This window comes from Pygocentrus nattereri, chromosome 3 (assembly GCF_015220715.1).
Source record: "Pygocentrus nattereri isolate fPygNat1 chromosome 3, fPygNat1.pri, whole genome shotgun sequence".
Classification (NCBI taxonomy): domain Eukaryota; kingdom Metazoa; phylum Chordata; class Actinopteri; order Characiformes; family Serrasalmidae; genus Pygocentrus; species Pygocentrus nattereri.
The window spans coordinates 29203986-29217906 of NC_051213.1; the positions used below are offsets into that span (position 1 = coordinate 29203986).

Below are 13921 nucleotides of genomic sequence, written 5' to 3' on the forward strand. Positions count from 1 at the left end.
ATTCAGCTAACTAGCTTAAGTTTTAATAAGATGCAGATTCCTTTAAAACTTTACAAGACTTTAGCTGGAGTAGGTATTTTACTAGTTAGCTAGCATAGTTGCACAGACTTATACCCCAGAGACTTAAGACTTGGCTCGAACTGAAACCCCATTGACTTAAGATTTGAACCCTAATGAAAGTCTCAAGTTTCTGGGATGGAAATCTAAGCTGAGTCTCTAGTGTTTTGAGTTCCCCTGAGAAACTCAACCCAGAGATTCCACATGCATTTGCAACCCAGACACTTAAGACTCTACTTTGCCCCACACCTCAGAGACTTTAATCTGACACCCAACCCAGACTTGCACCCCAGATACTCAAGATTTGACAGTTATTCAAACCTCAAAGACTCAAGACTTGGCTAAACTCAGTAACGAAAGACTTAAACCCTAGTGAATTGAGACTTAACTTGGACTCCCCAGGCTTAAGCCTGAAAACTCTACATATACTTGCAGCCCAGAGATTTGAGACTCGACCCACACGCCCCAGAGATTTAAGTTTCGACACATGCATGAACCCCAGAGATTTGAGACTCAAAACAGACACACACTTTAGAGATTCAAGACTCGACACACACTTCAACCCCTCAGATTCAAGACTTAAATCAGACTTGCATAAAAATCTTTTGCACATGCTACATTAAATCTCAGTTTGTACTTTTTCGGTGCCATGTGAAAAATATAAGTAGTCACAGTTTTCCAAATTTCTAGTGTACTTGTGGAAAGACTGCTTCTGTTCACAACTCTCTGTCTGTCTTCTCTTGCACCAGATAGTTTCACCTGCAATGCTAGTGGACAGTGGGAAACAATTGAGCACCTTCTTTCACCTCAGGTGGATTTGCCCAGATGTATTCCAGGTATAACAGTCAGCGTTGTCACCAACCAAACATTCGTTATCTCTCTCACTCTTTTTTTCATGTAGTTTATTCATGCATACATCACAACTTAATGAGGTATTCGTAATTGTCTCACTTTTTGTCCCTCTCTTTCCTCTTCTCCGCTTCCTTTTAACAGTATGTGGCATGAATAAACAGCCCTTTTCTGCTGGAAGGGTTTTTGGAGGAGAGGATGCCAAACTGGGACAGATACCCTGGCAGCTTCTGACAAAACAACCGAATCGAGGAGGTGCCTCTCTAATTAGTGATCGCTGGGCAATTACAGCTGCTCATGTTGTGGTTGGACAGGAAACAAAAACACTGATGTTCTATGGAGGAATGATTGATGGCCTAGACCAAAATGCAGTTAAAATGGAAACTGAGAAGATCATAATTCATCCAGGCTATAAAGTGGAGAACCCACATCAAACTAATTATGATAATGACATTGCCCTGGTGAGGATGTCTGCCAGAGTGCCACTCAGCACTAATATCATGCCAGTGTGTCTACCAGAGAAGTCAAACGGGCCAGTGATGGAGGCGAAGCTGGGAACAGTCTCCGGATTTGGAGGAACATCAAAAAATCCTCTAAGGAGTAGATATTTGCAGTATGGTCATGTGAAGGAATATTCAGAAGTTCCTTGTTTTGACACCACTCTGAAGGTCACTGATAATATGTTCTGTGCTGGAGGTGATGAAGGTGTGGATACCTGTAAAGGTGACAGTGGTGGGCCACTGATCATTCCAGTGTTGGGAAGAGGGTCTCAAGAAACACCCTACAGACTCAAGGGTATCGTGTCATGGGGTCCTGCTGAATGTGGAGATAAAAATTTTAAGGGCTACTACACCAAAGTGGAGAACTACCTGGACTGGATTAGAGAAACCATGGAAACTAACTAACACCATGATTATTAAACATTAGATATGAGTACATGTAATTTTTATTCCTTTTGTTTCTTTTTCAGGTAGGATCGATGGGTAGGTGTTTTGATAGTAATAATGTGTAATTAATTAATTAATTAATTAATGTGCCAAAACACAGGGTAAAATCATACTACTTACAAAAAGTATAATAAAAGAAATTATATTTTTATTAGAATTTAACTCATTGTCTACAAACCGGCTCAAAAGAAATCAGTTGATTATAGAAAATGTGTTCTAGTTGTTTTTACTTCCTGTTGTTAAATGTTATATATGTCCTTTTAACATGCAAATATTTCTACCAATTATATCAACTTCTATCAATAAAGATACATAGAGTGCTAAATAAACACCAAGTTCAAGTTCCTCCTTATGCTCTACTCATATTTATTTAATGAAATAAAACATGATAAGTGATGCTCATGCTTTGCAGCAGTACCTTTTCATAAACATTTTTTAACCTAAAAAAGACTAGCACAGTAACATTAGCTGAGGGCATTTGTCTGTTTTTCTAAAAGACTGGCTGCCTGTCTCTGTGTAAATTTTGTCACATGTAATCTTCTGTGGCTCTCTGCAGTCTCTATATGGCTTTAATTTAATCTATTTATGGTAAAATGCTCAGAAACCATGTCTATTAAAAATAATGATTTAGAATTTTTGGATGCTGTGCTGTGCGCTCACCCCGTTCCTCATTTGAGAACCCAGGTCACAACCCTCCAGGAGGAGGGTGAACAAGGTATGCGGTCAGCTCTAGGCTTGACTCAGGGAAGAGGACGTTCCCTGCCTTGCATAGTCCTGTGGGCTGTGCCATTTAAACAACCAAGCAGTTCTCATGATTGGGCATGGGACACAAGCTCAGGTTTGATCACCCTGTAGCTGGCCACCTTTGATGAGGGTGTTTAGTGTTGAAAGGCTGAAACACCCCCTGATTCAAAGGTACACTACTGATGATATATCCCGAAATTACATCTTTCCCATGTCTGAGACACTGCCCTCACACCTCTCTCAACATCAAGGCAAACCTCATGTACCATCCACTGGCACAGTGGACAGCTTACCCTCATTCCTCTCATTGTCCAGAATTCATTTTTACCCCCTCCCAAGCCTTAATAAATTAAGGATAAACCAGAGAGTTAACTAGTTCATGCCATAAAATAAATAGATGAGATAAAATGATCCTTTATTAGTCCCACAACAGGGAAATTCACAGTGGTACAGCAACAAAGGGAAAGCAAGGCACTCAAGAAAGAAGTAGAAAAAGAAAGAAAAGTAGCAAGAAGAGAATTAATAAGCAAGTTATTAACATTGTTCATTACTTGACAAGGTTTACAGTTTGTTACGATATAGACAGCATATAAAATATTAAAGGTAAACAATAAGATAAAAAAAACTGATTTATATTATACATGGCATTGGTGAGGAATTAACAATGTAAACATTATAACACTGTTGTTGGAATAAAACCTCGTATCTCCAAAATGCTAACTTTACAGGAGAAGGAAAAAAAACGTATTCTACTTTTAATGTGAGTCATTGGAACCAGACGTTCTTTCCAAGTTATTCTAGACCATTTCTTTTGGTCCATTCATCATGAAATTTATACACAGTGTGAAAGGCAACATACATTTTCAAATTATGTCAAAAACTGACCCCCCCCAAAAAAAAAAACAGAGATACAAGGTTTTGTTCTGACAGCAGCAATAAGTAGAAAAGCAAAAACACAATGTCTTTACACTATATTTTACAAGTATTCCACATGGAGTATTCACACAATTGATGTGTTGTAGGTGTGTAGAGTCTAATGGGGGGTGGGGGTGGTAAGTCAGTAACATATATAAAAGCATCTCCGAGAGTCTTTCAGAAATAAAAATGGAGAGGGGTTAATTCAGCAAGACTACATAAAGCCACATTCTGCATGTATTACACCAGCATTGCTCTGTATTAGAAGTGTCCAGGTGCTAAAATGACCTGCCTGCAGTCCAACCTCATCACCCACTAACATTTTGGGCATTATGAAATGGAACACTTTATAAAATTATGAAACACAGATTGTTGTTAAAAGAGGAGGTGATGAAACAATGATTCGTACATCATTGCATTTGTTTTTAAGTTAAGTGATACTTTTTTAATCCCACAACTGGGGAAATTCCACCTCCGCGTTTAACCCATCCGTGAAGTGAAACACCACTTACACACTAGTGAATATACAAACACTAGGGGGCAGTGAGCACACTTGCGCGGAGCGGTGGGCAGCCCTATCCACGGTGCCCGGGGAGCAATTGGGGGTTAGGTGTCTTGCTCAAGGACACATCAGTCATGGACTGTCGGTGCTGGGGATCGACAATTTGTTTCAATTTTGGATATCGCCCCAACTATTTTGAAAATGAGGCTGTAATAAAATGTTTTATATAAAATTCTTTTTGAATGGTTTAAGTATCCAGTTCCTTTTTTTGATGTTGTTGTTTTGGTATATTTTGAGCCAACAATGGGCAGTTGGGGTAATGGCAAAATGTTAAGTAAAACTAAAATAAAAACACAGCTGGCCCAAAGATTTGTTGAGTTTTTTAAAATGGAGTTTGACACCCCTGAACTAACAGATAATAATAATCACTTGATCATGTATGCATTTGAAGGCAGGACACATACACAGCTATACGTTTCTGCGAGCCCTCTCTTCAGCTGACCCTGCCCCATTTCTAGACTGATGTGTAAATTCACTCTGCCAAATGTGAAGATGTGCATTGGCCTTTTAAGGTTTCTAATCAAAACAAACACATGAGGGACACCAGTCAGTACAGTGTGATGCAGTGCCTTCCAACCTCTTTGAGGATACCTGTTCCCGTGAATAATGATAGTGAATATAATCCTTTACATTGCAGAGACTGCACACTGTGTAGTGCATTTCAATACATTTAGAAGTGTTGAAATACATTACATCAGTTAGTAGTTTACCATGAAACTTGTCAATCTCAGCAATTGAGCAAATCATGTTTAACTGATTAGTAATTTATGAATAGTTATTCTGAGAAGCATGGCTAAAGATGCATAGCTGAAGTAGGCTTCCTATTTGCCGGCTTCTTGTTCAAATTGTCCCATTCCACCCTCAACAGTGTTGCAGCTACATGCTGGTTTTTCAGGCGTTATAATAATAACTGCTGCACCATTTAAAGTGGAGCTGGAAAATTGAAATAAGAAGCTGGCGGATATAAAGCTGACTTCAGGCTTCTGTTAAGGCTGTAGATTTTATCGAGGGGAAGTAGTAATATCAAGCTGAGTCTCTCCTGAATTAGAATTTGGTAGCTTGCATGGCATAAATTGCTAACTGCTAGGCAGCTTAAGTTTGAACTCAGTGTGAGCTCTCCTGACAACCAGAAGTAATTAATTTAGTATTGCTTATGGTTGTTAATTCACCTGTAGGGAGATGAAAAAAGCCTTTTCACATCTTTTCAGTTAGAACATTTTCACATCTTTTCATATCATATCTTTATATTTTGCACCAAATCATGGAGTGTAGTATCAATAATAATATTGATATATGCCAATGTCAATAAATATGAAGAAAATTCAGGGCAAGAGTGGTTTTGCTCACTCACAAACTTGTTGCCTTAAATGGTGATTTTAAAATGGTTGCAAAATATCGCTTGTAAACATTAAAATGTAAAAAAAAACTTTGTATCTCCTTACTTGCCTCAGATGTTTTCAAATCCTAGCAACACCCATAGCTCAGAGAAGAGAGTAGAGAAACTTAGAGCTGAGAGGAAAATGTCCACATGAACTTACTCCGCAATGAGACAACAGGTCAATCGGAAAAAAACACCAGTAGTCACATCAGTCCTGTGACACATAGCTATAAAAACAATGTGTTATAATATTTTTTTCTTTGGTATTTGATCAACACTTTTCAAGCAGGAATGTGGGATGTTAATTTTATTAATACCTCATTCTCATTAATGATGTGGACTGTGAATTAAGTGACAGAAAATTCCAGTATCTTTGGAGGAGGACACAGGCCATATGGTTTTACGGCTTTATTTTTGGATAAAAAAGAGCAGCCCACTTCCAACAGCATGTGTTTAAAGGCAGATGCTGGGGGCCTGGATTAAAGTGCAGTGCAGAGCACCTACAGAAAGTCTCAGACATAAGTAACAGAAGTATAAGCTTGAGAAAACTTTTCTATATAAAAGCAATAAAAAACATTAACATCACAATTAAGTTGTCACCACATGCCAGCACCATCTTTATGATGAGCCCCTTTACCAACTTACTCAAATTTTCACCTGACCAAAACATTCATGTAGGTTGTATGTACTGGCTGTGGACGTGTCCCTCCTGACGTCCTGCGTCTCTTTAACTAGTTTCAGCCAAGTCAAACACAACTTGTTTTTTGGTGACTTTTAGACTCAGGTTTTTTCACTCCTCTATTTGCAAACTGCAGGGATTTCTGATGTTTGAAAAAATTCAGAACTGCTGGGAAAATTGAACTTTATCTTCCAGATTGTCTATTTCATCTATACATATCTGCCATGGGCAGAATAAAACTAATAGTGAGGTACGTTTAATGGATTTCCTTCTCAAAGGCATCCACCTCTAAACTCTATTACAGTGGATAAATTCAATAGCAGACGCATTTCTGTTTCTAAAGAACACTAAGTACACACAGAAAACATTTCCGACTGAATAGATATGCCTTTGTATTCTGTCATGGGTGAGTGTGACTCATTATGCACTAATGTTTGAATGATCATTACTGGCTTAATGTGTCTTATTATGCTTTTGCTATGAAATAATCATTTAACATTTTTATACTTACTGCATCATTTTGATCTCTTTCTCTAGTGTGCTATGGATGAGTGTGTGTGAGTGCAGGGCTGCAATGTATGGTCATGTTCAGTCCCCACTGTTTCCTGAGCCCTACTTAGCTGATCTCTATATACGGTGGTACCTGAAAGTTCCTCATGGATACCAGATCCAACTGACCTTCAACTACCTGGACATTGAGCCTTCTGTCAACTGCACTAAAGACTCCCTCACAGTGGGTTATGCCATATATTGCATGTTAAAATTGTATGTATAATAGATGATTTGGAAACGGATGTGGATTTGCTTATTTGTGTAATGATAGACCCGTGTGTGTCTGTTATACTGCATTGCTGACACACTCGAGCAAACTGTTCTGGGATTTATTTTCTGTTTTCTTAACAAGGTTTTGCATGGTAGTGAAATTTTGGGGAAGTTCTGTGGCCAGAAGTCCACAGATAAACATCACCCTGGCAACAAGCCCATCATGTCTCCAGACAACTGTCTCTGGCTGTTTTTTGAGACAGACAGCTCAAACCAAGGATCTCAGATGCACCTTGGCTTCTTTGTCTTCTATCAGGCAGTTGGTATGTTAGTATTTTACATTGCTTTGGAGCATATTGTCAGACATTGTTAGGTTGGGCAGGCCTTTGTCGTTCAACAGTGTACCATTATGATAGAATCATGATATGGACATCCTGGGTAAAAAGAAAAGCTTTAATCATGATATTGTCTTAGTTGAGAATGTCTGCCAGGAAGAAACTACAGCAAAAGAAAACACAGAAAATATGCAGCTCAGTAATGCAGGAGGTACAGTACATGGATGCAAAGACATTAAATAAACATGAATCCTGAAGAGTCCACAATTGCAACAGTTTTACATGATTGGAGGGAGGTACCAGGGTGAAACCATAGCAAGAAAGAGCCAGTCAAGACATTGATGAGTAGGAGGAAAGGTGCAGGAGAGAGCTTGGAGATTCTGCAGTTGTGGATATAGGAGCCAGTATATCACATATGAGGGTCTCTCCTCGATAGATGTGGCAATGGCATGGCAATACTCATCAGTGGCACTGTTTCCACAAGGACAAGCAGGGAAATGACATCCTGGACACTACGTCTGTGGACTGCTGCAGAGTAAACACTCTCCAGAAATCCAGATGTTTCCACAGATATAAGTGACAACACTCTTGGACTCTTGGCAGTGGATGCGAGGTCAATATCAGCCATTGTTTTTACGAGGAAGGGCCAGAAGAACAAAATCAGCAAAGGTGGAATTTCATCAGGCACTAAAGGACACAGGACAGACACTCAGGCACCGGTCTGAAGAACCCTGTTAGGAAAGCAGCAGTAACAGGTAACATGGCAGAATGTGCAATGGAACTAAAAACAGACAATCAGGTCTGTGTTTTGGTGTTTTTTTCTTTTCTTTAGAAGAACTAATTCAGCTGATCACAGCTCAGGTTTGTAGCTATCAAGATATTACATTGTTTTATTGACAGCTGCTGGACCAAGAAGAGAATTTTACCATTTTTTTTAATAGTGCAAAATGTGTTCATGTGTTAGTATGACAAATTTTTACTCTGCTTTAAATGAATTGATGCAGAACATTAAGCTCAGTACACTTTACTTTCACACACTGCACATGTTCACAACACCTGGATTATTTGATTAGTCGTTTTGTGCTTTGACATATTATACTGCCTGATGTAGCTGGTTTAACTCCTGGGTTTTTGTCTTAATGTTGTTTCTGTCTAGGCATAATTACAACTTGCAGATGAACTGGATGGACAAAGCTCATATAATTTGACTTTCATTGATATGTGGGCTATTGAGATCCCCTAGTGGCTAAGGCCAAACCTGCAGTGTAGCAGATCCAGGCATTATCTTCATCTACAACCTTCTTGGGCAACGCTTACTCTGGAACATCATTACGGTATACCATTTCAAAAATATTCTATTATTAATTTTCCCTTAAACTATTTTTTTCTAATGTGATAGAAAGTGGACATTTGTTTATGATTTCAGTCATATATTTTTTTCTGTGCCTGCCCCTCGAGTGATGGACTGTGGGATTGCTGAGATTGCAGATCCAGATCTGATAGCCCTAACAGAGGAGAGTCCACTTATAACATACAATCAAAATATCAGCTTCAAGTGTCTATCAAAGCACTACAAGCTGGATGGAGATGGTAAACACTGTGCAGATCTGTCTGTGTGTGTGTGTGTGTGTGTGTGTAGTCTTTCTACAAATAATGTGCTCAGAGTTACTGTCTTTATTCTTCTCTATTTTTCTCAGCTAACTTCTCTTTTGATGCTAGTGGTAACTGGATATCTGAAAGAGGACAGAATTATTCCCAGAATGCACCACACTGTGTCCCAGGTATATCTACACTCAAATCTATAGCATGTCAGAAATACAACATCTGGGGGACATTCTGGGGTAGCATTTAGACTAAAAGAGTGTCTGGTGTGTGTGTGTGTGTGTAAGTGTCACGTCAGTGTGTGGTCGTCCTACTGTTGACCTCTCCAAGCGTGACAGGGTGTTGGGAGGGAAGACAGCTCCAGCAGGCTCATTCCCCTGGCAGGTCTTCCTCTTGTCAGGAGGTCGAGGTGGAACGAGCATCATTGGGGACCGGTGGCTCATGACTGCAGCCCACAATCTGGAGCAAGAAATTCGCTAATGAACATGTGAAGGTAAACATGTTGTCTACTAAATGCAAACTGTTAAGTTACTGACTGGATTGTCTGATAACCTAATATGTTTTAGAAGCATTTCTTTCGAGCCTGAATTGTTCTGAAATCTTGAAGTCTCTATCACTATTCATTCTTTGAATAATTAATTATTATTTAACTAGATCAAAGATTAATGTGTTGAGAGAACACAGATTCTGTAGAAATGTCTTTGCACGCTACTTTTTAAATGCTTTGAATTAAACATTTCATTATGCAGAAATCAGAGTAATGTAATTTCATTGCATCATCTTTTCATTTTGTCAGTCACTGACCATTGTGGTGACAAAAGGATTGATTGAAGTATATCATATTTGTTGGTGTGTGATTTTATGAAATTTTGATGCCTACATGCTTTTTATCCTCTTTTTCGCAGGTGTATGTTGGAGACAACCATATCAGTGGACTTGTGAAGTCCCCATCACTTGCTAATGCATCGTTACATGTTCACCCAGGATACAAGAACAACAACCTGAGGACAAATTTTGATAATGACATCGCCTTGATCAAGCTAAACTCTCCAATCACATTTAACATGAATGTTATGCCAGTGTGTCTGCCTGAACGGGACACTGAGCTCAGTGGCACTGGGTAAGAGTATTGCGCCACCTCTATTGATGAAGAGTTGCTGACACCAGTGATGACCAAACACAGTGGACAGTATTTGTATTTATCCAAGTTCTTTTCATGCTTTGTTTTTTTGCAAAGAAATATTTGAAAGGAAGAATTCTCCATCTGCAAGTCTTTTGCAAACTGATGTCAGATGTTTAATTTCCTGGTTTCAGCTTGGTTTCAGGATTTGGACTGACTGAAGATTCACTAACGGCTGACACACTCAGATATATCAGACTCCCTGTTGTGGAACAAGACAAGTGCCACAGATCCATAGAGACTGAGAGAAAGAACCGCCATGATGTGGCTCCACTGACAGACAACATGTTCTGTGCGGGTCTCCCTGAGGGGGGGAAGGACACCTGCTCTGGGGACAGTGGCTTGGCTTTTGTAATGAAGGATGATGAGACGTACTGGGTGGCAGGCATCGTTAGCTGGGGAGTGGATTGCGGCCAACCAGGGAAGTACGGCATTTACACCCGCGTGGCAAAGTACCTAAACTGGATACAGAAAACCATGGATGAAAATCAGTAACGGGAGAGCACATCTATGTGCATCCAAACGTGATATTAATGGGCAGTGTATTACATACATGTTAATTGCTGTGATCATATTTGACTGTTTTTCCAAAATGATTGTACAGCTTGCCTGTGAGGAAACAGAGCTAAGAGCTAACTGCATGATATTCATTCTGTGCCTGGCCTATAAACTCATGCTAAACATGAATAATGAAGACCAAACTTATGAACTATTATTAACAGTATAACACAGGGCTTACAAGTCAGACATGCGCAGATACAATTGAACCCGGAGATTTTTATTTGAAAGTAGATGAACAGGGTTAACACCTGACCAGGTCAACAACCAGAAGAGCCAAATACAATACATAGGGGTAGGCAAAAACAGAATCCAACAACAGGTGAGGGTCATAACCATAGAAGAATAATACAAACAACAAAGCCAAAAACAGGAGTGAGTATCAGAAACCGGAGAAAACAAAGCACGGTCAAAACATGGAGCAGCAATCATAAATGGCTTGGTGTGCACTGACTGAACAATGGAAACACTTCGCAAGCACATGGTTCAGACAGACTGGTACATACAGCGCAAAACAAGTGGAAACTATTAGTATTCAGGTGACTGTGATCTGCTGGGCGGTTTGTGATTGGCTGGAAAAGTCTCATGACTGACAGAAGGATTCTGGGAAGTGGAGTCCTTGATGGTATGAGTGTCCGACTGAGAACCAAGAAATGTGACAAACAGTATTGTTGTTAGATATTGGGACGACACCATTTCAGTAATCTATTCTGCCTGGCTTGGGCAATTATTTTGGTTCAGACAATTTTGTACTAACATGGTTAGAAGAGGTTCTGATTAATGTTCCCCAAATCAGAGAAATGTACTGTGCACATTTTCCCTTATCTAGCACACCTGATTCAACTCATTACCTAATTAACCAGCTCCTCCTAATTAGTGAAATAAAATCAGTTTGAAACAATCACTTGATTTCGTGTAGCTTAAAATAGACATATAAATAAATAGCTAAGTTATTCAATAAATCAACCGGGTAGGAGTCAAATTAGGGTATGAAATAGTGATAGCAGTTTATGGAACAATGGAGGGACAGGGAAGAAACAAAGGAAAGGAAAATGTGCATAACAGTTATGGATGGGTAAAAAAGGAGCAACGATTTGGTGAAGGAGAAACTTATGGTTGGTGTAATACTCTTACGGCAGTTATTTAAGCTGTAGGTCACATTTTTGCAAAATGGACCTCACTAAAATTTTGATCATAGTTACGGCCCTGGCAGTCACCTGTATCACCCTTTCAGAAGAAGAGATCGGTTTCGAGTATCCAGTCACCTCCGCAACGAGAAACCGTCATTATTATAACCGTATTATACCCGTCGATCGCTGATTACAGCCTGGTCTCCAATTATAAGGTTATTGTTACATTTTCAACGCTTTCAAAAATTCCTGCTTCACATGTAGTTTGGCGGGTGTGATATAAACCTGGTTTGAAACAAAGCAAATTTCAAAGTGAAGCTCCAAGCCTTTTAAATAATGTGAATGTTTCACCAGGTCAATTAGTGTCATTTAACGATGTGACTTTATTCAACAGTTTTTAAATGTCAAAATTGTGATCATATAAAGAGTAAACAATGGTGGTTCCCTCAACTGGAAAAGGCCAAAATGGGAAAACGTGCTTTGTGAAAAGACTGTTGGAATGTTTTCCCCAAAGTCTGAGTGGAGAACAGACAAAATCACGTGGTATTATGGCTTCTGGCAAAGTTATGAGGAACTACTGGAGCGCATGCCCAAAATTGCTTTTATTCAAAGGGCCCTGAGCAGTCTGAACGACCCCGAACTGGTACAGCCTCATCACAGAACTCTGGTAATGTTGGGAGATTTAATGGAAATTATTGGTCAGTTGGTAGAAGTAGAACAGGTTCTCACAAAATATTCTCATCACAATAATCTTAGTGTGATATATTTGACACAGATCCTATTTTGTGAAGGAAAGAAATCTCGCACCATTAGTTTGAATGCTTCGTATCTGATGCTTTTTTAAAAACCCCAGAGATAAATTCCACGTTTCAATTTTGGCTCTTCTTTCGGATATTTACCAGGGGATCTTAAAGCCAAAACGGCAGAATGATTTGGGCTGTTGCTGGGGAAGAATCTGTTACATATGTACCTAAAATGATGCTGCCCATTAAAAAAGCTCTCCCTTTTCTAACTGGTTGGATGAATGTAAAGAAAAAAAAGCACACAAACAAAAAAAATACCCAAATTTGGGTAGATGCAGGGCGCAAATTACAGGGGGGATTGGAGGGGTCTGACCCCACCGATTAAGACATTTAAGATTAAGATGTTAAATATTCTAATAGATTTACAGGATCCATGCCTGGGAGAATCTTGTAATACAATTTCACACACCCCTAAAGTGGGTGTAATTATCCCTCTTGTGTTAATTATTGGTCACGTGGCTGCGTCTTCACTAAAAGGTGCCCCAGCTACTCAGGCCGAGGCTCTGCGTGTGAGTAGCTGCTCTCCAGCTTTCTTAAATACACTTTATTACCTTCAGTTAATCACTCACATGAAGATGTTAGATTAGATTGTTTGAATTTACCATTCCACCTTCAATGCTGCTGTGGCAACACAGGCTTCAGGCTGAAGATGTGCTTTTTAGGCGCTTTGAACTTAACGTCTTCAGCTTTTAAGGTGGAACAGAACATTCGAATAGGAATCCAGGTTTAGTTTTACGTGGGCTGTTTGTAATGTCTGCACAACATCAGAAGAAATGTATAAAACTCATAAAACACTTAACTGCTAAGGCTCAATGTAACTTATGCACCATTTTAAGGTGGAAGGGTAAATGTTTTAAGGTGGAATGGAAAATGTGAACATAAAACTAAAAGCTCCATACTCTGGTGGCTGTAGAAGTGAGGAATTAGTTGCCCAGATGAGTAGTTCTACTGTAAACTCAAATGTTCTGCTGTAAATCGATACATTGAAGATAAAATTCTGTTGTTGCACTTAACATGATTAGCTAAAATAGAGTTTATGGGCTGTTCTAATAAAAAGTAATATAATGAAAACTTAAAGTTGAAAGCATAGTTAAAATGGTTACTGCAGATTAAGATTATTTGCTGCTTTAGAAAAAATAATGCCTAGTTTTGCAGTAAAACTGATGATAGAGGATGAGTTGCTGTATTTATACAATATTTTTACAGTGAAATAACAGCCATATACTGTAAACCACATTTAAAGTATCACACTGGTTTAAACACAGTAAATAACTAAAATACATTTTTTACAGTGTGGGTAGACAGTTGAGTACTGTTAATTGTGTGTTTGGAGTAACTGTGGGTTTATGGTTCCGGTTATGGCGCTGGGCTAGGTGGTCGCATGGCGGAGCTCTCCCGACCTAAAGTGTAAAATCTAATA

General features: G+C 39.1%; 2 protein-coding genes across 3 annotated transcripts in view; both read left to right on the top strand.

Moving 5' to 3' along the window:
- Nucleotides 1-13921, top strand: part of LOC108443671 (complement C1s subcomponent-like) — a 32881-nt gene that overhangs the window by 11120 nt on the left and 7840 nt on the right. The window contains exons 10-11 of one of the 2 annotated variants that reach the window (XM_017724461.2): nucleotides 807-893; nucleotides 1051-1849. In XM_017724461.2, coding sequence (XP_017579950.2) covers nucleotides 807-893; nucleotides 1051-1811 — 848 coding nt within the window. In that variant the 3' untranslated portion in view covers nucleotides 1812-1849. Of the gene's footprint in view, nucleotides 1-806; nucleotides 894-1050; nucleotides 1850-13921 lie in introns of those variants that run through there. The other variant, XM_037537101.1, reaches the window with a different exon arrangement.
- On the top strand, nucleotides 6477-9834 carry LOC108443654 (complement C1r subcomponent-like). Its single transcript, XM_037537102.1, has 7 exons — nucleotides 6477-6537; nucleotides 6669-6864; nucleotides 7036-7216; nucleotides 8687-8818; nucleotides 8926-9009; nucleotides 9129-9323; nucleotides 9736-9834. The coding sequence occupies exons 2-6, from the start codon at nucleotides 6679-6681 to the stop codon at nucleotides 9308-9310; spliced, it is 765 nt and encodes a 254-aa protein (XP_037392999.1). The 5' UTR covers nucleotides 6477-6537; nucleotides 6669-6678; the 3' UTR covers nucleotides 9311-9323; nucleotides 9736-9834.

What these genes read in the sequence shown, in the direction of transcription:
- LOC108443654 (XM_037537102.1), top strand. Translation starts at nt 6,679, where the DNA reads ATGAGTGTGTGTGAGTGCAGGGCTGCAATGTATGGTCATGTTCAGTCC. An exon ending in TGTCTTCTATCAGGCAGTTG is followed by an intron (nt 7,217 to 8,686) that starts GTATGTTAGTAT and finishes CTGCCCCTCGAG; the next exon opens with TGATGGACTGTGGGATTGCT. An exon ending in TGCACCACACTGTGTCCCAG is followed by an intron (nt 9,010 to 9,128) that starts GTATATCTACAC and finishes GTGTCACGTCAG; the next exon opens with TGTGTGGTCGTCCTACTGTT.